Source organism: Stegostoma tigrinum, chromosome 15 (assembly GCF_030684315.1).
Source record: "Stegostoma tigrinum isolate sSteTig4 chromosome 15, sSteTig4.hap1, whole genome shotgun sequence".
Taxonomy (NCBI): Eukaryota; Metazoa; Chordata; class Chondrichthyes; order Orectolobiformes; family Stegostomatidae; genus Stegostoma; species Stegostoma tigrinum.
The window spans coordinates 21303988-21331305 of record NC_081368.1 but is presented as its reverse complement, the minus strand read 5'-3'; the positions used below and the strand labels follow the sequence as shown (position 1 = coordinate 21331305).

The window sequence follows — 27318 nt, the reverse complement described above, 5'->3', positions numbered from 1 at the left end:
TTTGTAGCTAAACAATTATGAACTGTCAACATATACCTCTACTAGTTAAAACTCTAAGCTCCTTACAAAATTCTTCGTTATATATATGTACAGACAGACATAGACCGGAAAATAAAATGGTTGTTATGAGTTGAGGGGAAGACTGAGAAGGCAGTGCAATAGCTTTTGCCCACAGGATTACTGAGATGCTTCTTTTGGCTTGTCAAAATGTGCAGCTCCTTGATTGCCCTTCTCCAGATACTTTCACCTGTTTTTAGAATTAATTGATTCATTGCAAAGGAGATCACAGAAGGCTTATATGTCATTTCTAAACATTATTTCTTACTAAGTCAAGATGATTGTGTAGCTTTGGATGTTCTTTACTTAGCAGATACTGAAGTCAACTCAGCACACCAGGAATCACTCTCCAATACTATGACTGTGAAGATAGTGCAGATTGTTAATTTAGCTCAAAACAGAGGCTGCAAACAGTGGGAGAAAACACACAGATGATGAAGATCCACAAGAAGGAATTTTATAGTTTATTTTGCTTTCCTTTGTTTTGCTTTACTTTGTTACCTCTTTTGAGGTGAGTCAGCCTTTTGTTGGAGAAAGTAATGAGAGGTAAATTTGTCTAATTAATTCACTGAATTCACCAGCAACAACCACAACAACTGTAACTCTAATCTAAGTTAGATGAAAAAGTGTTTCCCTTTAATGAAGATTGGAGCAAAACAAAGCAGCAAAAAGAGATCAGAATCCTGAAGGTTTAGTTACTGCCGACTGCCTTCCACATCCCTAATACCTGATTGGGACTCTGGCAAAGTTGCAAAAAATACAATTGAAGATGAAAGTCCTGCCAGTGTTGCAGGCTAAGTGCAATGAATAGGAATAACTAGTACACGTCCTGACACGTAAAGGGTTAGCAGCTGAGGAAAACTATTTACTAGTTCAGATGCAAATGATCACAAAGTTTCAAACATATCTACAGCCAGCAAAGTAACCACAAAATCAAAGATGTCTTGGATTTTGGAGTGAGCAAGGTGTCCTCAATCATGTCTGAAGGAGGATCTCAGCAGTTTCAGGAACATTGAAGCTTTAGGCGAGGTGGATAATGCCCCATTTTATCATTAGAAGCCAGCTTTTTGCAACATGGCTTTACAAGCATGCACAGGGAATATCAACATGAAAGTGAACCTTGAACCTTAAATTTTGGGAGATCTGATAAGAGAAGATTTACACAATGAATGGTAGGTCCCTGCATGGACTTACAAAAACATGTGACAAGATCCCTCATGATAGGCTGGTCCAGGAGATTAAGTCACATGGGATCCACGCTGAGTTGGTACTTTGTATACAAAATTGCCTTAATCGTAGAAGACAGACATTAGTTGTGGAGGGGTGTTTTTGTGACTGGAGGTCTGCAACCAGTGGTGCTCTGCAAGGATTAATTTGGAACCTCTGTTACTTGTAACATATATAAATAAGTCAGATGAAAATGTAGTTGGTCTAATTAGGAAGTTTGCAGATGACACAAAAATTGACAGTTGTAGATAATGAAAAATGTTATCAAAGGATACAGTAGGATATGGATCAATTGGAAAGTTGGGCAAAGAAGTGTCAGATGGAGTTTAATCCAGACAAGTATAGGAGGTAATATATTTTGGGAGGTCAAATGCAAGAGGAAAGTATACTGTAAATGGTAGTTTCATTGATATACAGAGAGATCTTGGGGTATAAGTTCATAGCTCCCTATAAGTGGCAACCCAAGCCTCCACCATTCAGGGAATTGGGATAAAAGTTGGCAAGTCATGTTGCAGCTGTGTTAGGCCATATTTGGAGTGCTGTGTGCAGTTCTGATCACCAAGCTATGGGAAGATTGTGGAGGTTTGGGGAGGGTGTAAGAGGTTTACTAAATTCTGAAACTCTCCAAAACTCTGCTGCTTATTACTTACAGCAAGAACTCTTTCCTTCTCATCTTTGTGCTCATTTATCTATATTTGGTCCCAGCCAAGCAATAGCTCAAATTTCTTCAAATCTCTTCCAAATCTTCTGCCTTTCACTTTAAAAGAGTTTCCTCTTTCTTCTCAACCGCTCGACTATGGGGAACAGCTGCTTTCTGCTCACACTGTCCATGCTCCTCATAACCTCACACACCTCTATCAGGTACTCCCTCAACATTCTCTGCTCCAAAGAAAACAACCTGAGGTTATCTAGCCTTACTTCATCGCTGAAATGTTCTATCTTAGACAGTATTTTGTGCAACCTTCTCTGCACCTCCTCCCATGCAATCACATGCTTCCTATTGTGTGGTGACCAGAATAGCGCACAGTACTCCAGCTGTGGTCTAAGCTTATATGTAACCTTCCTACTCTGCTAATCCATGCTTCAATGGATAAAGGTATGCATCCCGTAAGCTACTTTAACTCCATATTTAAAAAGTCTTGCCACCTTCAGGGATTTATAGATGAGCATTCAAGATCCCTCTGTTCCACTGAGTTCTCTAGTATCCTGTCATTCATTGAATACTCCTTTGCCTTGTTGCTTCTTCCAAAATGCATCATGCCACATTTATCAGGACCCACCTCACTAACCAAGCTTTAGGTCATCAGATTTAACATTGCCTTCTGTGAAGAGTCTCATACTTTGTATTATAATGTTTTTGTGAAATATTTTGGGATGTTCCCATTATGTTAAAGGGCACTATTAAAATATAATTTTTTTGTGAAACTCCTTGGGATATTATTTTGTATTAAATGTGCTAGATAAATTTAGGTTTTTGCGGTTGGTTTGCTTTTTGAGCCGGTCCGTTAGTTCGCAGATGTTTCAATACCTTGCTGGGTAGCATCATCAGTGCAGCCTCTGATGAAGCACTGTTGGATATCCAATGGACCCCCAGAGTTTACGTAACAGGCGGGAAAACACAACAGCGCTTCATCGGTGAACTAACAGACCACCTCAGTGGGTGAACCAACCACAGCATCCATGACCCGAGCTACAGAATTTACTCAAGACCCTTAAATTTATGTTTCATTGTTACTGTTATTCTTATTTTTGACTTTCCAGCTTTGAACAAAAGAAACAAGGTAAATTTTAAAAGAAAGTTTCAGAGAGCAGCGACATAAACCAAATCCATGATTTACAATTTTGTACAAGAGATTGTATTTTCTTGTATCTGAGCACTTATCAGAGAAAAGTAGTGAACAAAATGATAATAGGCCATGTAACCATGTATTGTCTAGAAATACAGCTATGCTTACTTTTTTGCTAACTCAATTCACCAAGTAATAGCACATCCTCTAGTGTCTAGGAATGAGTATTGCAGGATTTGAAAAAGAACACTTTTTTTTCCAAAAATCTCCTTCATTCATAAAATGTGTAAAAGTGCATCACATAACTGTTTGAATTTCACAATATATAAAGTGCATTACAGTTTCTATCAGTATAGTACCTGAGGTGCCTCAGTACACTTGTCACTTACAGGTAATATTTAAAATGTACATTTACAGTTCCTCACAAATATTTCTGGTGCACAAAATCTGAGAGATTTTCCACTGGTCCTAGCCACTTTGTGCGCTGTGGCTGGAAGGTCTTAGAAATTGACGTTCTTCATTGAATCTTTATAGTAGCTGCTCCAAGCTTTAGTGCACAGTTTGGAATGAGTCAGTCTATAACATTTGGTTGTCAACAGCTCTTTGAACTTGACAACCAATAGGTTACAAGCAAGTCAAAGATAGAAAGAACGAAATATGGCCTGTGCCTAGATTGGCACAAAGCTGGACCTGCATGAATGAAACTTAATGAGAAATGGCAGCAGTGAAGCACTGAGTAGATTCTTCCAGGTTACTCATAAAGGTTGGAGAAGGCCACGATGAGATTTGAAAACAAGGATAATAATTCTCAAACTGATGCATTGCCTAAATATGAGATAATGTAGGTCAGTAGGCACTGCAGTGAAAAGTGATCAGGACCTGATGGCATCAGACTTTTTGATCATTGCCTGTTCATCATTAATTAGGGCCATCAAAAATTCCTAGCTACGCCAATGGAGATAAAATCAAACTCTTCCACCTTGTTACCCTCAATGAAATTTCTATGGCCCATAACACCCATTCAGAAAGGGTTTCCTTGATACAATAAATGAAAGTCATTCGCCATTTAATTGAATTTCTGATGTCTTCCACCCTTTCTCAGATGTTCCCTCTTATCTTCCCCTCCCCCCGCTTTCTTTCCTAGCATCTGTATTTGTTTAAAATCTGCAACAATATTTTATCAATTTTAATAAAAGGTTACAGATATAACATGTTATCTCTGCTTTTCTTTGTCCATAGATACTGCCAGACTTGCAAGTTTTACAGAATTTTCTGTCTATATTCAGATTTCCAGCATCCATGGTCTTTTTTACTTCATATGTAAGAATATTTGGCTGTACTTTGGTATCATGCAAAGAAGCAAACATGAAATATATTTTACAGTTTTGTTAAAATTTCGTCTTTCTGCTTTTCATATCTGGATGATATTATAGGATAAAGCTTGCAATTAGAATTTAGTTGTAAAAACAGCCAGTATATCAGAAGATAAGGTAGTTAAACATTCGCCGTATTTGCATAGATAATATTCAATTAATTTATATTAACATTTCAGGTTTTTGATTTTCATTAAATATAAAAACATAAGAAATAGAAAGAGGAGTAGGCCATTTGGACCCTCGAGCCTGCTCCACCATTCAAAACGGTCATGGCAAATCTACCCCATACCTCAACTCCTTTCATGGCAGCTCAGCATGGCTGTCAAATCTCTGATATTTCAAATTCTATCTTTTCTTTAAATGCTTTCAATGATCTCACCTCCACAGTTCTCTTGGGATAGGAAATTCCATACATTTTCTACCATCTGGAAGAAGAAATTTACTTTCATTTCAGTTTTAAGTGAATTTCCCATTATTCTGTATGTCCACTAATTTGAGATTGCCCCAACAGTAGAAACATCTTCTCAACATCCACCCTGTCAATTATTCTCAGAATCTAGTTTGAACCTTTTATTAGCACTGGGAAAAGTTAGCAATGAAACAGGTTTATGACTGATAGGTTTTTAAAAACAAAGAAAATCTATCAGTCCAACTTGTTCATGCTGACCAGTCATTCCAATCTGACCTAGTCCTATTTGCTAGTTTTTGGCCCTTATTCCTATAAACCCTTCCTGTTCATATACACGAGATAACAACGTGTAGAGCTGGATGAACACAGCAGGCCAAGCAGCGTCTTAGGAGCAGGAAGGAGAGCTGACGAAACATCAGCTTTCCCACTCCTAAGATGCTTCTTGGCCTGCTGTGTTCATCCAGCTCTACACCTTGTTATCTCAGATTCTCCAGCATCTGCAGTTCTATTTACTTCTATTCATATACCCATCCAGATGCCTTTTAAATGTTGTAATTGTACCAGCCTCCACCACATCCTCAGGCAGCTCATTCCATACATGCACCACCCTCTGCGTGAAACTGTTGACCCTACGATCTCTTTTAAATCTTTCCCTTCTCACTTTAAACCTATGCCCTTTAGTTTGGACTCACCCATCCTTGGGAAAAGGTCTTGTTTATTTACCCTACTCATGCCCTTCATGATCTTATAAACCTCTATAAGGTCACCTCGCAGCCTCCCAACGCTCCAGGGAAAATAGCCCCAGTCTATTCAGCCTCTCCTTACAGCTCAAACCCTCCAACCCTGGCAACGTACTTGTAAATCTTTTCTGAATACTTCCAAGTTTCACAACATCCTTCCTATAGCAGACAGTCCAGAACTGTATACAGTATTCCAGAAGTGGCCTAAACAATGTCCTGTGCAATGTCCTGCAACATGATGTCCCAACTCTTATACTCAACGCACTGTCCAATAAAGGCAAGCATACCAAACACCTTCTTCACAATCCTATCCATCTGTGAGTCCACTTTCAAGAAACAATGAACCTGCACTCCAAGGTCACTTTGTTCAGCAAACTTCCCAAAACATTACCCTTAAGTGGAGAAGTCTTGTCCTCATTAGCCTTTCCAAAATGCAGAACCTCACATTTAACTAATTTAAACTCCATCTGCCACTCCTCGGCTCATTGGCCCATCTGACCAAGATCCTGTTGTACTCTGAGGTAACCTTCTTTGCTGTCCGCTACACCTCCAATTTTGGCATCATCTACAAACTTACTAACTGTACTTCCCATATTCACATCCAAATCATTCATATAAATGACAAAAAGCAGAAGATCCAGCACTGATCCTTGTAGCACACCGTTGATTACAGACCTCCTGTCTACAACGCATCATTCTCCGACACTTCCGCCATCTACAATCTGACCCCACCACCCAAGACATTTTTCCATCCCCACCTTTGTCTGCCTTCCGGAGAGACCACTCTCCATGACTCCCTTGTCCGCTCCACGCTCCCCTCCAACCCCACCACACCTGGCTCCTTCCCCTGCAACCGCAGGAAGTGCTACACTTGCCCCCACACCTCCTCCATCACCCCCATCCCAGGCCCCAAGAGGACTTTCCATATTAAGCAGATGTTCACCTGCACATCTGCCAATGTGGTATACTGTATCCACTGTACCTGGTGTGGCTTCCTCTACATTGGGGAAACCAAGCGGAGGCTTGGGGACTGCTTTGCAGAACACCTCCACTCAGTTCGCAACAAACAACTGCACCTCCCAGTCGTGAACCATTTTAACTGCCCCTCCCATTCCTCAGACGACATGTCCATCATGGGCCTCCTGCAGTGCCACAATTTGTGGCACCTGGTGTACGTTCTGTACTTTTGCCACCCTCAGTGCTACTTGATAATCATGTTGGAGTACTGATTCATTAGTCAAGAGGTTAGACTAGATGGCAATGAGTTGATTTTATTGTCACGTTTGATCTGATGTCATGAGGCATCAATCAGCACATTATTCTACAGAGAGCAGCTAGAAACACCACAAACTGGGAAGATTGATCATAACACGCATACCTGGCCATATGTTACACAGCTGTGTCTGTATTTATTACATATTTGACACAGGCATCACTCGACTTCTTCTAATTAACGAACGCGTTTTGTTGACATCCCGTTTTTAAACTTTGCTAACCAAAATATTGACATTTGTCCGGTTGGCTTGCCAATCATAACAAAAGCGCGTTTATTTTAATCAGAGTTCGAGGGTATCCACGTAGAAGGGGATTTCATAAATTAAAGCCCGTCCCGCGGCTTCCTGGGAGTTGTAGTTCAGCTTTGCCACCAGGGCGACATACGCTGTCGGGCAAACTACAGTTGAGGACTACAGTTACCATAAGGCAAAACGGCACAGGTCAACGTCAGCGCCATCGCCGTGGCAGCTTTAGGCTGAGACTGAGAAAATTAAGAAACGGGAATGGCCGAGATTGTAATCCCACCCAACATAGAGAATCGTAAAGACTAAATGTGACAACGACTGGATCCAGTCTGCCTTCCCAGAGCGATCAGAGATAAAGCTGACTGATGTCACGGCCGCGATGCTCCTCGGGTGTCGGCATGGATGTAAGATTTTTTTGCAGCGGAAGGCCGGACCGTGAGGAACGCTGGGAGAGGTAGTTCTCCGTGCGCCGACGGTCCTATCGAGCGATGCGACAACTACATTGTGAGGACTACAATACCCGCCATGCATTGGCGGCGTGCCGCCATCTTCCTTACTCGTCCTTCTCACCTCCCCCGCCATTCCCCTATGCGTCAGGCGGTGATGTTTACTACGCCATGAATACGCGTCAAAAGAAGCCAAACGGGTGAAAACACAGAAAGGTAAAAAGGGGAAAAAAAGTGCAAAAGTGATCTTGAGGAAATTGCAGGATATCCGATCAACACTCCTGCCGTGAAGTGAAATCGCTTCCAATGAAGTTTGGCGGTGGTCCCGGTGGAGGCCGCTATCGCCAAGGTGTCCGGTAAACGACGCAGAGCTTCTTTCCCCCTCCCACTCCGTCCCCCCTCCTCCCCGCAACTTGGAAGCACAGGTTTGCACAGCCTTGCATTTTTCTCCTTTACCCGCCCTCGGCCTCAAGATGGTCGCTCGGAGCGGAGTTGCCTTGTGGCCGGGCCGTTCAACGGGGCACCGACCAGGACCCAGCGAGTGAGGGCACTGGAAGAAGCTCCTTCTTTAGGAAAAAGCAACGCAGCTCTCCACCGACCGGCCCTGGAGACTACGCTCCATCCAATGGCTCCTTGAGAAACCTACACGGCAACGCATATTATTGGGAGATTTTTATGCACGTTGATTATTTTTCTTTCTTCTAGTTTTGTCTCGGAACTTTTTTCTGCCCCTTTGCCACTTCTGTGAAGTGGAGGATCTAATGGGTTCTTAATCCTGTAGGAACCGAATATAGAGCTATCAGGGATTCATTTTCACTTGTTCTATTACACTGCCTTTTTTTAACATCAATTGAAAGAAGATTCTGTATTCCACTCGAGAAGGGACTGCAAACGCACCATTTTGGAGGTACTTTTATATACAAGAGGAGATCGACCCTTTTTGGGAATTTCACCGAGTTTCTGAATTCCGGCGGAGCTTGGCGAAGTTACTGGCTGCTATAAGCATTTTCTGTGTATTAACATATTATCGAAGATCGCCATGACAGGCTGATGCATCCGATAAAAGATAATTTCATGAACTTCGCTTTCAAAACTTAAACCTGATTCTGCTGGCATGTTGAGATCTTGTAGTATTTTTTGGTTTATAATAAGCAAGCCGGATTTTCCATCATAGAAAATGCCAAAGTATTAAATAGTATCTGTGTTTTGAATACAGAGCATGTGTAAGTACTGGAAACCTATTACAGTGTATGCCAGTTTTGTTCCTGTCGATTGGAATTATGTTGTTTTAAATACTGGGAACTGAAACGGGCCATAGTTTGAAGTCAAAGTTGTAACTGGTGAAAAGTGCCAGCATACTTGCTTGTGTGCTTGTTATAACCTTATTGGACTTTGTGAATAACTGGGAGAATACCTGGATGTTTTTTTCCCTTCAATAAAGGTGCAAATTTTTTAAAATTTAAGATGTGGAACATTTGAATGAAATGAAAATTGCATGCATTTTAGAGGATTTTTGCCATGGCCTTTTTATTTAAGAAAAAGTAATAGCCATCGTGTCTGAATCTAAGTTTTGTTTTATATTGTACAACATCTTATCAATTATGGCTGAAGAAACACCACCAGCTGAAATTGATCCAGATTTTGAACCGCAGAGCCGGCCCAGATCCTGCACCTGGCCTTTGCCGAGGCCAGATCTGACAACTGTCAAACAGGAAGACTCTGCCTCAGGAACCCCCACTGAAGAAGAAAAGCAGGATGTTTCTGATTCTAGTGCTGTAAAATCGGAGAGTGAGACTGGTCTGAATGCAGAGGTCTGTACCCAAGTTGGTGCAGCAAATGCTCAGCGGAAGAGTTCTTCTAGAAGGAATGCCTGGGGTCATCAATCTTATGCAGACCTCATCACTAAAGCAATTGAGAGCTCTCCTGAGAAGAGGTTGACACTGTCTCAGATCTATGACTGGATGGTCAAATCTGTGCCTTACTTCAAGGACAAAGGAGATAGCAACAGTTCAGCTGGATGGAAGGTAAGGGATTTGGGATTGTGGGAGCTTGATATTTATCTTGAATTCTCGTGTTAGAATTTGGTTACAAAATAAATTAAGAATTATGTTTTCAATTACTAATTGCAAATATAATTAATCCTGTATCAATAACATATTGTATTACAGTCAAGGATCAGCACTGTTTTCGTTGTGGCCATGGTTCTTGGCAGCTTTTAACACCTGTAAATGTATAACAATGGGCTGCCTTCTCAGTTTGTGTGCTGGGTTTTACCCTGTACAAAACATTAGAATAGCTTGATTATAAATAGGACCAGATCAGTCTGTATGAATATCCGCATCGCTACCATCTTTTCTCCAGTTCACACATCTCATTGACTAAATATAGAACCATGCGTTTGTGGGGATGATTCCAAACCTGTGGGCTGGGTGATTGCAGGTTAAGAGTGTATATCTAAGAACTTAAAATAGTTGTTGGTGCATAAAATAGTTAGATCAGGCTTTGCATTTGTTATATACTGATTTGCTTTGTCACTACCATCACACACGTTCGTTCATGTGCATACCAAATATCCATCAGGGTCTGTGTACCTGTCATTTTTTCTCCCCCTAAAAGTCCTGTCGGTATTGTACCGTGACCAGTGTAATGCTTTCAATTAACTTGGGAGAGACCAGGGGGGTGATCTGCTTTTTCTCGGATCGTATTTTACAATATCTACGGTCGTGGCTTCTATCAAGGACCATGAAAGTCAATATTTCAGTGTTCTTAACCTGCATAGTTATTGTTTTTAAGCTGTTGGAGAAGTTCTTCATTTATATCCCCTTTTTTTACAGGTGTTTTTTTAAAACTAGTTATTAGCAGAACTTCTAATTTCTCTCTACCATGAATGTGGCCAAAGAATTGTAGTATGTCTTAGTGATAATCTCAAAAGTTTGTACTTGTATGCCACCTTTCTTTAGAATTCATTATTATATGGGTTTTCCCAAATGACCCTTATCATATATCTCGAGAATTTGAAGCTAATTTTCAGTTGTCTGTAAGTTAACTTCCCTTGTCTGTTTTGTTCACCTTCTGCATCCATGTAGAACTTTTGACCAGTAATCTGAATCTGCTTTCCATACAGATGCTGTTATTTCTAAAGAGGCCTGACTTTTTAGAAACATTTGTTTTGCAAGTGTTATGTGCTTCTTAACCATTTGCGTTTCCTATCTGATGTTATTATGTCACCCAGATAAAAAAAATAGTATTACCTATTTTATATTTTATTCCACTATTATCCAGGTATCTTTTGATATATCCATAAATACTGTTTTGCTGCAGGTTAATTAAAATCCATAATTTTGTTAGTTAGAATTATTTAGAATTTTTCCTGGATTTTTCTCTATCTGCCATATCTGTCATTTCATTCAGATATCTCCAATTATTCATATTCTGTCTGCCTACTGCAATTCTTTTGAGAGATGCCTCATCATTTCATTTGAGAAGATCTGGAGACGGAACACAACCTTTTCACACTTCATTTTTAACAAATAGCTATCAGTTAACTACATTTATTGTGTCTGCTGTTAGGCTGAGCACAGCTTCTGAATCAAAGTTTTATACAGCATTTAAGACACTTGTTCATGCCTAACTTAGTCAAATACAGTAGTATAATTTATAAAGCATGAGTATACATTCTTCTGTTGGCTTCATTCTAGTTTTTAATATGAATATTGCATTTGTTTTTTTCCTTTCAGTAAACACGTTGTGGTTTTCTGATATCTGTGGTTGAATTCTGCTTCTGTGCTGATTTATATTTAATTCTTTTGATTTTTGTGAATGATGAGACTGTGTTCTCTTCCTGATCTTTTCGGTAGTGCTGGCTCGGTCTGGCCTATTTCAAGATCGCATCACATTTGTATTTACTCAGCATTAGGGGAGTAAAAATATTTAACTCACACTATTTGTGTGATCTTTTAAATTTAGAATCCTGTTAGCAACAGTTGAGAATTATTAGTCATCTGATTAATATCACAGTTAAGTAATCATTGTTTTTCTAATGCTGAGTTGCATTATTACAACTGTTGTTGTAACTATCTAGTTCATGGTTTGTGTGTGTTTAGAGAATAACTTTTTAGCTTATAGATTAAAAGGCTAGAATAGAAGAGGGAAAGCTCTAAAGCAGCAGACGTTTAGTCACAGTGAAGGAGATGTGTTTTCTTTTTTGGTTGGGGGTGGCGCAACTGTTGTGGAACTGTGGTAGTGTTCCTACCTCCAAATCAGGAGGCCAGGGTTCAAGTCCCATCTCCGCTAGAGATAAAAAGAACAAAAAACAAAGAAAATTACAACACAGGAACAGGCCCTTCGGCCGATCAAGATCCTCTGTCTAACCTGTCATCTATTTTCTAACGGTCTGTGTCCATTTGCTTCCTGCCCATCCACATACCTGTCCAAATATATCTTAAAAGACGCTAACGTGTCTACATCTACCACCTCCGCTGGCAATACGTTCCAGGCACCCACCACCCTCTGTGTCAAGAACTTTCCACGCATATCTCCCTTAAGCTTTCCTCCTCTCACTTTGAACTCATGACCCCTAGTAATTGAGTCCCCCACTCTGGGGGGAAAAAGCTTCTTGCTATCCACCCTGTCTATTCCCCTCATGATTTTGTAGACCTCAATCAGGTTCCCCCCTCAATCTCAGTCTTCGTAATGAAAATAATCCTAATCTACTCAACCTCTCTTCATAGCTAGCACCCTCCATACCAGGCAACATCCTGGTGAACCTCCTCTGCACCCTCTCCAAAGCATCCACATCCTTTTTGGTAATGTGGCGACCAGAACTGTACACAGTACTCCAAATGTGGCCGAACCAAAGTCCGATACAACTGCAACATGACCTGCCAACTATTGTACTCAATACCCCGTCCAATGAAGGAAAGCATGCCATATGCCTTCTTGACCACCCTATTGACCTGCGTTGTCACCTTCAGGGAACAATGGACCTGAACACCCAGATCTCTCTGTTCATCAATTTTTCCCTAGGACTTTTCCATTTACTGTATAGTTTGCTGTTGAGTTAGATCTTCCAAAATGCATCACCTCGCAATTGTCCGGATTGAACTCCATCTGCCATTTATCTGCCCAACTCTCCAGTCTCTCTATATTCTGCTGTAATCTCTGACAGTCCCCTTCACTATCAGCTACTCCACCAATCTTAGTGTCATCTGCAAACTTGCTGATCAGACCATCTACACCTTCTTCCAAATCATTTACATATATCACAAACAACAGTGGTCCCAGCACAGATCCTTGTGGAGCACCACTGGTCACAGGTCTCCAATTTGAGAAACTCCCTTCTACTACTGCTCTCTGTCTCCTGTTGCCTAGCCAGTTTTATATCTATCTAACTAGCACACCCTGGACCCCATGTGACTTCACCCTCTCCGTCAGCCTGCCATGGGGAACCTTATCAAACACCTTACTGACGTCCATGTATATGACATCTACAGCCTTTCCCTCATCAATCAACTTTGTCACGTCCTCAAAGAATTCTATTAAGTTGGAACGACATGACTTTCCCTGCACAAAACCATGTTGCCTATCACTGATAAGCCCATTTTCTTCCAAATGGGAATAGATCCTATCCCTCAGTATCTTCTCCAGTAGCTTCCCTACCACTGAGGTCAGGCTCACTGGTTGATAATTACCTGGATTATCCTTGCTACTCTTCTTAAACAAGGGGACAACATTAGCAAGTCTCCAGTCCTCTGGTACCTCACCCGTCTCTAAGGATGCTGCAAAGATATCTGTTAAGGCCCCGGCTATTTCCTCTCTCGCTTCCCTCAGCAACCCGGGATAGATCCCATCCGGACCTGGGGACTTGTCCACCTTAATGTCTTTTAGGATACCTAACACTTCCTCTTTCCTTATGTCAACTTGACCTAGAGTAAGCAAATATCTGTCCCTAACCTCAACATCTGTCATGTCCCCCTCCTTGGTGAATACTGATGCAAAGTATTCGTTAAGAATGTCACCCATTTTCTCTGACTCAGTGCATAACTTTCCTTCTTTGTCCTTAAGTGGGCCAATCCTCTCTTCTAGTTACCCTCTTGCTCTTTACATATGAAAAAAGGCTTTGGGATTTCCTTAACCATGTTTGTCAGCAATATCTCATGTCCTCTCTTAGCCCTCTTAATGCCTCGTTTCAGATTCCCTCTACATTCCCGATATTCTTGCAAAGCTTCATCTATCTTCAGTCACCTAGACCTCATGTATGCTTCCTTTTTCCTCTTGGCTAGTCTCATAATTTCACCTGTCATCCATGGTTCCTTAATCTTGTCATTTCTATTCCTCATTTTCACAGGAACATGTCTCTCCTGCATGCTAATCAACTTCTCTTTAAAAGCCTCCCACATATCAAATGTGGATTTACCTTCAAACAGTTTCTCCCAATCTACATTCCTCAGATCCTGCTGAATCTTGGTATAGTTGGCCTTCCCTCAGTTTAGAACTCTTCCTTTAGGACCACTCCCATCCTTGTCCATGAGTATTGTAAAACTTACGGAATTGTGGTCACTATTTCCAAAGAAGTCCCCTACTGTAATTTCAACCACCTGGCCAGGTTCATTCCCCAACACCAGGTCCAGTATGGCCCCTTCCCGAGTTGGACTACATATTGCTCTAGAAAACCCTCCTGGACACACCTTACAAATTCTGCTCCATCTTAACCCCTAACACTGAGTGAATCCCAGTCAATGTTGGGAAAATTAAAATCTCCCATCACCACCACCCCGTTTCTCCTACACCTTTCCATTATCTGTTTACATATTTGTAGCTCTATCTCACGCTCGCTGTTGGGAGGCCTGTAGTACAGCCCCAACATTGTTACTGCATCCTTCCTATTTCTGAGTTCTACCCATATTGCCTCACTGCTTGAGTCCTCCATGGGGCCCTCCTTCAGTGCGGCTGTGATATCGTCTTTGACCATTAGTGCAACTCCTCCACCCCTTTTACCTCCCTCTCTATCCCGCCTGAAGCATCGATATCCTGGGACAACTAATTGCCAAACTTGCCCTTTCCTCAACCAGGTCTCAGTAATAGCAATAACATTATACTTCCAGGTACCGATCCAAGCCCTAAGCTCATCTGCCTTATCTACTACACTTCTCTCATTAAAACAAATGCACCTCAGACCATGTGTCCCTTTGTGTTCCTTATCTGCTCCCTGACTACTATTCCCTTTATTCACAGTGACTCCATTATCTAGTTCCCTACAGGCTTTCGTTACTACTACTTTTCTGTCCAATATCTGGTTCCCATCCCCCTGCCACATTAGTTTAAACCCCCCCCAAGCATTAGCAAAACCACCCCCAAGGACATTGGTTCCAGTCCGGCTCAGGTGTAGACCGCTCAATTTGTAATAGTCCCACCTTCCCCAGAACCGGTTCCAATGTCCCCAAAAATCTGAACCCCTCCCTCCTACACCATCTCTCAAGCCACGCATTCATCCTGGCTATTCTTTCATTTCGGCACTGACTAGCTCGTGGCACTGGTAGCAACCCTGAGATTACTACCTTTTGAGGTTCTACTTTTTACCTTGGCTCCAAACTCCCTAAATTCTGCTTGTAGGACCTCATCCCGTTTTCTGCCTATATCGTTGGTGCCTATATGCACCACGACAACTGGCTGTTCACCCTCCCACTATGTGATAACGTTGCTGAGCATGTTGATTTTAAAAAATGCAAGAAAAGAAAGAATGATCAGAAGCGTGGGGAAAAAGTGGGAGAATGGCATTGAGTGAGTTCTTCATTCAGAGTGCTGGTGCAGATCCCATGGGCTGATAAGCCTCCTTCAGAGCTGTATTAGTGCTTGGCTGAAACAGCTCAGTTGTGAGAGAAGCACTCAGGCTCAATCAAGGGTTTTAGGAACTCTTGTGTTGCAGTGGTAATGTCCTGTTCTCTGAGCCAGGGGACCTGAGCTCAAGTCCCACCTACTCCAGAGGTCTGTAATAACAACATCTGTGAACAGGTTTGACTTTTCTTTCATTTATGGAATGTTCTGTAGGTAGATCTATACGCCGTTGGGGATGGAGTTTTGGGATTTTGATCCTGTGGCACTGAAGTATATTTCCAAGATAATAATGAGGTAGAAAATTTTCAGAAAAGTGACATCTGCAATGCTTTGCAAAAACAGGGACGTTCTAGTTTTTGGTTTGGTTGATGGAACTAAATTAGTACAGCTTCATTCAGGGACGGTTGATTGATTGTAATATCAATTTATTCCAGATTTGAAAAAAATAGATGAGGGATCATTTGTCTAAAATCTATCTGAAGATAGTCCAGAGCAATACACCATGGAGCTGGTTGGATCTCTGGTTGCAGTTTATCTGGAGAGGTTGGGTGCGATTTTGACCTTGTTTGGTATGCAACTCACTGAGAGATGATGGGTAAAATAAATTATCATTAGCTAGGCTTGCACCTTAAGTAGGTTTAAAAACCTAACTTCATCAATCACTGTGCTCAGTATGGCTTGCATTGAGCTGCCAGAGGAGGTGGTGGAGTCTGGTACAATATCAACATTTAAAAGTTATCTCGATGGGTACATGGATAGGAAGTGTTTACAGGGATATGGGCCAAATGTAGGCAAATGGGGCATAATGCCGACAGCCTAAATTATGTTGGACCGAAGGATCTGTTTCCATTCTGCGTATCTCTATGACTGTGACTCAGTGTGATTTTATGAGGGAAGGTTACCTTGTTTGAAACCAGTAAGAGAGTCAAGAGTGATATGAAGAGTTTGTGCCAAAGTATTGAAAATTTAACTAGAACAATGGCCAAAGATGTCCACTGCCATTAGATGGTAAATGAACATTTTACGTCTGAGAATAACTGGAGCTGAGGAGCAATCCTAAGAGCACTATGACATACTTCTAGAAGTAAATAAAAATGATATGTCTTCTAGAAATAAATAACTTTAAGAATGATAAGCCTTAAAAGACAATTTTCTGGGGAATTAAGAATAAATTTGGCTGCGTAAACCTACCTATTTGCAAACAATTTTAAGCTAATTGCACATGTTTTGCTTGTTTCCATATCTTTTATGTACAAGAAAGTTGGCTTTACTGCTTTTTAAAAAAAAAGGTGAAATTTTGCAGTTCTTGCACTCTGTTAGTTAAAGTGAGGCATTTAGATGACTTAAAAATGTTAAGTCAGTAAAAGATCATAAAATACATCAGTGTATTGCTTAAGAGTTGTAGATCAAGAAAGGTTATGGATCATCTAGGCTTCAGTCTAGCAGTGGCTTCTCTCTGATTGTGGTTACATATTGATTTATTAGACTTTTTGAAGGAGAACATGTGGAAAACCATTTACCATTTCAATACTGCACCATAAAGTGGAACATTGTCGTAATTTGAAACCTGTACCACATTGTCATATGGAAGAATGATTCCCAAAGTCAAGTACATTTTGCAAATGCTGTTAGATCTCTTGTGTCATTGCTTGTGGAATACATACTATCTTTTGAGGACAGAAGACATGAGAATAATAGTGTATTATTATGTTAAGATAAAGCTATGTATTTTGACTTATCCCTTCAAAGATTACCAGGTTAATTTACAATAATTAGGTGCTGTGTTGAATCAATATTTAGTTGAGAATGTTGCTTCAGCCTTGAGATTAGAATGCCAACAACAATTTTTTTGTGGTAACTAAGTGTGGAGCTAGATGAATGCAGCAGCTGTGCTCCTGAGATGCTGCTTGGCCTGCTGTGTTCATCCAGCTCCACACTTTGTTATCTCGGATTCTGCAGCATCTGCAGTTCCCGTTATCTCTGAAATAATTTTTTTTTGTGTTTTGCATCATGTAATGTGCTATCGCCGAGTTGATGAGATGTTTGCTTATATACAATTCTTGGATAATTTATTTAACTACTTTTAAAAGTCCAGTATTTCTTGTGAAGCTTGAATGTTGAAATGCTGATGCTATATAAATTTCATTAGCCCCAGATATTGGTATTATTGGCCTTGACTGTTGGTTGATGCTTTAAATGCATGAGCAAGAAGATACCTTTTAGAAATATAGAAAAATAAGAGCAAGAGTAGGCCGTTTGCTACATTCAACCTACTTGAACCTGAATGTGCCATTCAGTATGATCAGAGCTGGTTTACTGATTCACAACACCATACTTTCATACTTTGCCCATGCTACTTGACACTCTTAGCCCATCGACATCAATCTATTTCTGAAATTTCTTCACTGATTGGCCCTCTGGTTATGTGTTAGAGTATGCCAATGGTTTACCATGTTCTGAGTGAAAACACTTCTCCTCCAGCCGGTCCTAAATGATTTCCCTGTATCCTGAGACCGTGGCACCTTGTTCAGCGATGCACCACCCCACCCCAGCAAACCTGCTATCCCAGGAATCAGTCCTTTGCTGTACTCTCTCTCTGGGAAATACTTCTTTTCTTTGGTAAGGAGACCAAAATGCACACACTACCCCAACTGTGAGCTCACAAAGACCCTGTTTCACAACCGTAAGACATCTTTGTTCCTGTACATAAATTCTTTTGCAATGAAGGCCCTCAGATCCCTTTTGCCTTCTTAACTAACTGCAAAGTTTAATACACATTTGATGCTGACCCCGTCATTCTTTATTTCACTTGTGAATGTAAAGTACAGTTCATCACCAGCTATTACTAAGTGATATGTAACTATCACAGAATATTAGAGAACTTAAGCTTTGTTTCAGGTTTCTACTCTGCCCTTGCCTTTCACATGATTGGTTTCTGTGCTGTGCCTTGGAATTTCGACTTTGCACTATTATTAACTCCTCCAGTTTCTGTACTTCAGTCGTATCCTGTCATGAAACTGGATGAGTTCTAAATGTGTGAGCAGTCAGATGAGTGCTATATGTTCTCCCTCATTAGTCCATAGACCGAGAAGTTGGAAATTATCCCCAATTAGATATAAGCAAAACATTTTCTGGTGTATGGAATTTATGTACATTCCAGGGGACTTGAAAAAAAATGTGAAATTTGCCAGTAATGTTACGTAACAGACATGAATTATGTATCATGTTAGTAATATACACTGATGTACTATAAACAATGGGCTTGAGATCGGTATGACAGGTCGGCACAACATCAAGGGCCGAAGGGCCTGTACTGTGCTGTAATGTTGTATGTTCTATGTATGTTCATCTTGACACTCAACCTCCCTATAAGCCCTCACTCTGCCTATTTTTCTCTTCTGTATTCTCTCCTGGACTATGGGAAAGACCAGCATTTGTTACTCCATCCTAATTGTCCTTGAACTGAGCAGCTTGCGGGGACATTTCAGAGGGACAGTTAAGCATCAGCCACATTACTCACTGTCTGGATTCACAAACCGGATTAGGAAAGAATGTCAGCTTTCCTTCCATAATGGATATTAGTAAACAAAATATGCCTTTATGACAATCAATGCAAGTATTATGGTCACTATTAGAGGCTAGCTTTACATTCCAGATTTTATTAATTGAATTTAAATTCTATTCTTAGAGTGTGATTTGAATCCAAGGTCCCCAGAGTCCAGTGACATTGATACTATGCCATCATCTTCTTCCCTTGCATATTCTATACTTGCTTGTATTCCAAGGAAGTTATTTGTTTGCCTTCATTTGCTTTCTTTTCTCCGCCTGAAGATAGGTCTGACATACAATTCCACAACCAGTCAAACACTCTGTTATTGGTGTCAGTCAGATACAGAACAGCCAACTGCTTTGCTTGCTTGAGGCAGCGTGCAATTTTATATGAATGTTGTTGTACAAAGCTATGGACAGTGGTGATATGCAGAATTTCCAGTCTGACCTGTGCTTGTAACCACTTCATATGGTGAATCCTGTCAGTTTCTGACCAATGATAATCTCCATGATGTTAGGGAGGATTTGGCAGTGGTACTGCCATTAAGTGTCTAGTTGATGGTTAATTTCTATCTTGTTGAAGATGGTCATTTCCAGGCATGTGTGTGGCACGAATATTACTTGTGTCTTGGACATTACCTTGAGGAACTGAGGGCTTTTGTGGTAAAACAGTAAAGCCTGGGTTCAAGGCCCACCTACTCTGAACAGGTTGATTATAAGTACACAAAAGAATGCCTACTGAGATGACTGACTCCTGCTACAATTTTGTCATTCTTCAAGAGTATACAAATTTTTAAGGACTTCAAATAAAAGCAGGAAAAACCAGATGTCCTCATTGTGTTAAGGAGCATTTATGGAGTGTACGATGGGTTCACACTTCAGAATTACATGCTGCTATCAGCTCCAGGTTCATTGGCCTAAAAGGCTAACCTTTGTTTCATTCTCTGCAGTTGCTGCCTGACCTGCTGAATATCTGTAACAGTTTTATTTCAGATTTCTAAACATACTGTAGTCATTATTATTACTATTGGTTTCAAAATCCAAGTATGGCATCACACAATACTAGTTTCTCATATCTTCTTCTCCAGCTTTGGTTGTTTGCTTTGTGCAATTCAAAGACTTTTCATCAATAAACCTGCGAAGAATTGAAAGTATTGCTTTTATTATTCTCACTCTGAAACATTTTTAATTTTACCATTTAATCAAAATTAAAAATTTAGTAGATTGACTTAGGCGGAAAGAGATTCTTTTGTTTCAAAGTAACTTGTTCAGTACACTGGACTCTGTTCAGCCTTTTCAAGTCATTAAACCATTACGGGAATAGGTCTGGCCAGGGCTGGAATTGAAATTTGAGACTCCAGTATAGATTCTCTAAACAGGCTTGCAGCTGTCATTATGTAACCAGCAAAAAGGCTTGCTGGAAATGCTTGGACATTGGACTTCCCAATGTGTATAAATTTGAGGGGAGATTGGTAAATTGGCATATGTTGAAACAAGCAGCGTTGTCCATATCGTCATAAGAGTCCCTACGTGTATGGGAAAGACTAATCACAGCTTTAGTTGTGCAACTATGGAAGTTGCTCAACAAAGGAACCTCCAAATTATTTTAAAAATAATGTTTAGTGAAATGTGGCATCTTAACCCTAATCCTGCACATTTCATCTTTTGATAGAAATCAAGAGCAACAACATTTTAAGCTCTAGTAAGGTCATTTAAAATGAAGGAGGGTGATTTGTCAATTCTGAATCCTTCAGTTATTTTGGAGCTTGAGCTAGTTCTGATGCGTTAGCAAGTTTAAAGAAACTGCGAAGTAAATCATAGAATGGCTACAGTACTGACGAAGGCTATTTGAGTCGTTGTGTTGATGCAGCTTTTCTGCAAGAGCAACTCAGCTAGTTTTATTCTCCCATCTCATCTCTATAGTGCTCCAAGTTGCTTCTTAAGTTAAAGAATTTATTGCTACACCTGTTCAGAGTTTCTAGTGGACTTCAGGTTTCAGTCCCATCCTGGCTGAACTGATGCCCATAATTTTCTAAGGGGTTGAAAAGGCTGTAAAAGGGTACTGATTAAAGCACTTTTGAAAGATAAAATGTCTCAGATTAGCTTTTGATTTTTAAATTCTGATGCCAAAGTAAAAATATTTTACAATTAAGCTTTTTGAGAACAAGAAATACAAGATCTGCACAAGATATATTTTCTTGTAAGCAACAAATGCCCAAAGGGAGAGATGAATGAATCATGGTTAAAGATTCAAGTTAATGATTGCATTAAATCAAAGAAAATGGCTGATTTTTTAAAAAAAAAAGTGGCAAGTCTGGATATTGGAAGCAATTTGGGGTCAACCAAAGGTGGGCCAAGAAACTAATGAGGACAGGGAAAGGAGGAAAGCAAGCAGTTAGAAAGATGAGTTGTATATGACATCCATTTCAAATGGATTTGAGTATAGAAATAAAGATGTCTTGGTGCAGTCATAGATCCTTGATGAATCCTCATCTTGAGTATTGTTTACTGTTTTGGACACCTTACTTGTGGAAGGATATACTTGTGAGAGAAAATGCACAAGGGAATTTCATCATGTAATAGTGGAATTGTTTTATGTGGCAAGGTCGAGAAAATTGGTTCTGTATTCTGTGGCGTTTCAAAGAATAATGGATGGTCTCACTGAAACTTGGAGTATTGTGTACAGTTCTGGTCACCGCATTATAAGAAGGATGTGGAAGCTTTGGAAAGGGTGCAGAGGAGATTTACTCGGATGTTGCCTGGTACGGAGGGAAAGTCTTACGAGGAAAGGCTGAGGGACTTGAGGCTGTTTTCATTAGAGAGGAGAAGGTTGAGAGGTGACTTAATTGAAACATATAAAATAATAGAGGGTGAGATAGGGTGGATAGGGAGATCCTTTTTCCTAGGATGGTGACAGCGAGCACGAGGGGGCATAGCTTTAAATTGAGGGGTGAAAGATATAGGACACATGTCAAAGGTAGGAAAATATTCTGCCTGGAAGTCAGTGGTGAGTGGGGTTCCACAGGGCTCTGTCCTTGGGCCTCTACTGTTTGTAATTTTTATTAATGACTTGGACGAGGGAATTGAAGGATGGGTCAGCAAGTTTGCAGACGACACAAAGGTCGGAGGTGTCGTTGACAATGTAGAGGGCTGTTGTAGGCTGCAGCGAGACATTGACAGGATGCAGAGATGGGCTGAGAGGTGGCAGATGGAGTTCAACCTGGATAAATGCGAGGTGATGCATTTTGGAAGGTCGAATTTGAAAGCTGAGTACAGGATTAAGGATAGGATTCTTGGCAGCGTGGAGGAACAGAGGGATCTTGGTGTGCAGATACATAGATCCCTTAAAATGGCCACCCAAGTGGACAGGGTTGTTAAGAAAGCATATGGTGTTTTGGCTTTCATTAACAGGGGGATTGAGTTTAAGAGCCGTGAGATCTTGTTGCAGCTCTATAAAACTTTGGTTAGACCGCACTTGGAATACTGCGTCCAGTTCTGGGCGCCCTATTATAGGAAAGATGTGGATGCTTTGGAGAGGGTTCAGAGGAGGTTTACCAGGATGCTGCCTGGACTGGAGGGCTTATCTTATGAAGAGAGGTTGACTGAGCTCGGTCTCTTTTCATTGGAGAAAAGGAGGAGGAGAGGTGACCTAATTGAGGTATACAAGATAATGAGAGGCATAGATAGAGTTGATAGCCAGAGACTATTTCCCAGGGCAGAAATGGCTAGCACGAGGGGTCATAGTTTTAAGCTGGTTGGTGGAAAGTATAGAGGGGATGTCAGAGGCAGGTTCTTTACGCAGAGAGTTGTGAGAGCATGGAATGCGTTGCCAGCAGCAGTTGTGGAAGCAAGGTCATTGGGGTCATTTAAGAGACTGCTGGACATGCATATGGTCACAGAAATTTGAGGGTGCATACATGAGGATCAATGGTCGGCACAACATTGTGGGCTGAAGGGCCTGTTCTGTGCTGTACTGTTCTATGTTCTATGTTCTATGTTTACTCAGTGAGTAGTAAGGGAATGGAACGCTTTGCCTGCAACGGTCGTAGATTCGCCAACTTTAGGTACATTTAAGTCGTCATTGGACAAGCATGTGGACGTACATGGAATAGTGTAGGTTAGATGGGCTTGAGATCGGTATGACAGGTTGGCACAACATCGAGGACTGAAGGGCCTGTACTGTGCTGTTATGTTCTATGAAACGTTCAGGGCATGACAGCAAATGTAGGTCGGATGTTTCACCTGGCTGTCAAATCTAAAACCAGGTGACATAATCTCAGGAAAAGGAGCAGGTCTTTTACAACTGCTATCAGGAAGAACTACTTCTTCATTCAGAACATGGTCCATCTTTGGGATTCTCTACCTCCAAAGGATTGTGAAAGTTGAATCCGTCAACAGGTTTAAAACACGACTGTCGGTTTCTGGAGACTGATTACGTTAAGTGAAAAGTGCATTGGGGAGATGATCATCCATAAACTAAAATGGCAGAACAGACTTGATGGGCTGAATGGTCTATCCCATTCCATTGTTTCTGGTTTAACAGAATTCTGTTGAACTGACTGAGATCACTGAACTGGTGTATCCATTGTACTGCAAACATATACTCAATTCCTACTTTTATCACAACAGTATCTGGTTGACTACTGGTTATATTTTTCTGTTCCACTTGAAAAGGCTGGCAGAAATGTAATAGTGACTTGCTTGTGTGCGTTTTTCATCATTTTATGGCAGTCGAAATTTGTGCAGTGTTCCCAGGCAGCTTCTGGCCTGCATTCTAAAGCCATAAAATGCAGCAGTAAACAGGACTAGGAGACATTGGCCAGTAACAGCAAGTATTTTCTTTTCAGAATTATGTGACCATTTTATGAATCTCATTCCTGTTGAAGGTGGCTTTTGGCTTCATGTCCTTTGCTATAAGCCTTTGCAATCAGTAGTTTTTGTGGTCAGATACCATTCAAGTTTGGCATTCTTACACAAAAAGGTTCTTGTGTTTATGTTGGTGAGGGGGAAGCTGCTAGTTTTAAAAGGACAATATTCTCATTGTAAGTTCAGAGTCAGTGGAAAATAGAATTGAAACTGGGCAAGTCTGTCTGATGTAGCTGCAGATGGGTCTCAAACTTGAGAGGGAAAATAATGCCTGCTAATTAAATTTTTATTGAAATTCCGATTTTTCTTTTTTAAAGAGAGTGGAAAAGTTTCTTTTTGTGGTAACTACTTAATTCAGTGCTTTCATTTAACCTCTAATACTTTGATAACACATTCAATCTCAGTAAGGTACTTTGAAAAAAAAAGGTAATAAGTCATTGTTTATCCACATTGTCAAACTCGCAAAAATCTGCAGGGTTGTAATTGAAAGCTTTTTTTAAACTCCAAGGTCTTAGAATTCTTGCCATCATGTTTTATTATTTAAAAAAATTAAGCTTTACAAACCAATTATAGTTTGAAATGGAAGAACTGATAAACACAATAAAATGGTCTCAACCAAGACTATTAATTATTATGTAACTGTAGAAAAAAAACCCAGAAAAATTTTACTGTGATATGAGTAGTAAATATTATAATTTCAAACTGTAAAAGAGGGTACGCTGCCTAGTTTCACATATTTGAACAGTAGAACAATGGACAATGAGGGTTTGTTAGGAAGTACCAGGATGTATTTCGGGGAAAATTATGTTCAATTAACTTGCTGCAGTTTTCTGAAGAAGTAACAAAGAGGCTTGATGAGGCAGTAAAGCAAAATACTGTGGTTGATGGAAATCTGAAATAAACACAGAATACTACAGAAGCTCAGCAGGCCTGGCAACATCTGTGGAGAGAGAAACGGAGTTAATGTTTTGAGTCTGGTTTGACAACTCTTCAGAACTTTGGAATGGTAGTTGGGTGGTGGTGGTTGACACATTCGTTGTTCAGTTTCTCAAATGTTACTTCGAGGCAACAGCTTATTGCGTGTGATGGGAAAGAATATTTTCAGGCTTTGGTTACATCACTGCAGAGAGAGAAAATGCCGTCCCTTGAGGTCTGGAAATTTTCTGCTCTTGCATTGTTTGCACACAAACTGTTCACCTGCCCATGAACCAATCAGAGCACTGTGGCGTGTTGTCAGCTCTAATTTCAACTAGTTTAACAAACGTTATTGCTGTCCTCATCACCCCTCTTGTCTGGGACCCATCATGTCTGTGACCAGGATGCCATTGTAAACTAACCCTACCTGCCTGTATGTGGTCACTATCCATGAATTCGCTGACTGTTTGTGTGTTTAAGCACCTCTTCTCGCACCTCCTCTGGCGGTACATTTCAGGCACCTACCACCTGTGTATGAAAAGCTTTCTTCGTATATCTTTAAACTTTTAACCTCTCAACTTTGACGCCTAATATTTGACATTCCCACCAATGGACAACGACTATCCATCCTATCCGTAATTCTGTGTATTTCAATCATGGGGCCCTCCGTCTCCAATGCTGTAGTGAAAACAGTCCAAGTGTGTCCAATATTTCTTTGTAGCCAATACACTCCAATCTAGGCAATGTCCTGGTAAACCTCTTTTGCACCCTCTCCAAAGCCTATTAGAATGGTACATAATACTCCAAATGTGGCCTAACTAAATTCTTGTACAGCTGCAATATAACTTGCTAACTTTTATATTCAGTGCCCTGTCCGATGAAGGCAAGCATGCCATATACCTTCTTTACCACCTTATCCATTTGTGTTGCCATCTTCAAGGAGCTATGGAACTTGCACCCAAAGATTCCTCTGTATTTCAATGCTCTTAAGGTCCTGCCATTTACTGTATACTTTCTTCTTGCATTTGACTTCCCAGAATGCATCATCTCTCTCGTTTAGATTGAACTCTATCTCTGTCCAACTTTTCAACTGGTTTTTATCCTGCTGTATCGTTTGTCCTTCCTCATCATCCACAACTTCACCAATTTACTTGTCAATTGCCAGCTTACTAATCGGACCACCTACACTTTTCATCCAAATCATATATATATTGCAAAGAACAAAGATCCCAGCGCTGATTTTTGTGGAACACCACTGGTCACAGACTTGCAATAAGAAAAAAACTCCTCCACGACTATCTTCTGACTCCTGGACCAAGCTAATTTTGTATCTACCTTTCTGACTCACCATGGATGCCATGTGACTTAATCTTCTGGATCAGCCTACCACAAGGAACCTTGCCAAATACTTTTTAAAAAAGTCCGTGTAGACAACATCTACTGCCCTACCCCCTTAATTGCCATCTTTACCTCCTCAGCAAACTCAATCAAATTTGTGATGCAAGACCTCCCCTACACAGAGTCATGCTGACCATCTCTAATAGGTCCATCCTTCTCCAATTGTGAGTAAGTCTTGACCCTTGGAATTTTCTTCAGTAATTTCCCTACTACGGATGTAAGGCCTACTTGCTATACTTTCCTAGATTATACTTGTTGCCCTTCTTAAACAAAGTAATAGACTTGGTTACTCTCCAGTCTTCTGGGGCTTACCTGTTGCTAAAGAGGATACAATGATCTCTGTCAAGGCCCCAGCAATCTCCTTCCTTTCCTCCTTCAGTATCTGGGATGAATCCTATCAGGTGCCGGCAACCAATCTAGCTTAATGTTTGACAAGGCACCCAACTCCATCCCCTCCTTAATATTGATGTGCCCCAGAATATCAGCATATCACTTTTGAATTTTACCATCATCCATGTCCTTCTGTTCGATGAATGCCAATTTAACATACTCATTAAGGATCTCAGCCACTTCCTGTGGCTCCATACATAAATTCTGTCTTTCTTACTTTAGTGGACCTATTTTTGTCCCTAACTCCCCTCTTGCTCCTTATGTTTTCATAAAATGCCTTGGAATTCTTAATCCTACTTGTCAAGGACATTTCATGGCCCCTTCTAAGCCTCCTAATTTCTTGTTTAAGTTCTTGTGTGCTTCTTTTATACTCCTCAAGCCTTGTTTAATTTTAAAACCTCATAGTGGAACTGTTTTCTATTTTGACTACCCTTTCAATATCTCCTGTCATCCCAAATTTTGCCATCTTTTTAACCTTACAGGAGCAAGCCTGGACTCTGATCACCTGGCCTCTAGAAGCCTCCCGCTTGTCAGATCTGGTTTTTCCCTCAAATAGCTGTCCCCAATCTAATTTCTTTACTTCCTGTTTAATTATGTTTCATAAGCCTTCCCCCAGTTTAGCACTTTCACCAGAGGACAAGTCTTATCCTTATCTATAACTGTCTTAAAACTTGCAGAATTACGATCACTGTTCCCAAAATGCTCCCCAACTGAAATTCAGTCACCTGGCCAGACTCCTCCTTCAGTACAAGATCTAGTACCGTTGGGTGTTCTCCATGTTGTTTTGAGAAACTCTCCTAAATGT

General features: G+C 40.6%; 1 protein-coding gene across 2 annotated transcripts in view; it reads left to right on the top strand.

The window, feature by feature from the left end:
• Window positions 1–7315: 7315 nt before the first annotated feature.
• The window catches only part of LOC125458768 (forkhead box protein O1-like), a 47247-nt gene continuing 27244 nt past the window's right edge, over window positions 7316–27318 (top strand). For both annotated transcript variants that reach the window (XM_048544397.2, XM_048544396.2), the window contains exon 1: window positions 7316–9586. In XM_048544397.2, the coding sequence (XP_048400354.1) occupies window positions 9164–9586 (423 nt within the window). In that variant the 5' untranslated portion in view covers window positions 7316–9163. The remainder of the gene's footprint in view (window positions 9587–27318) is intronic.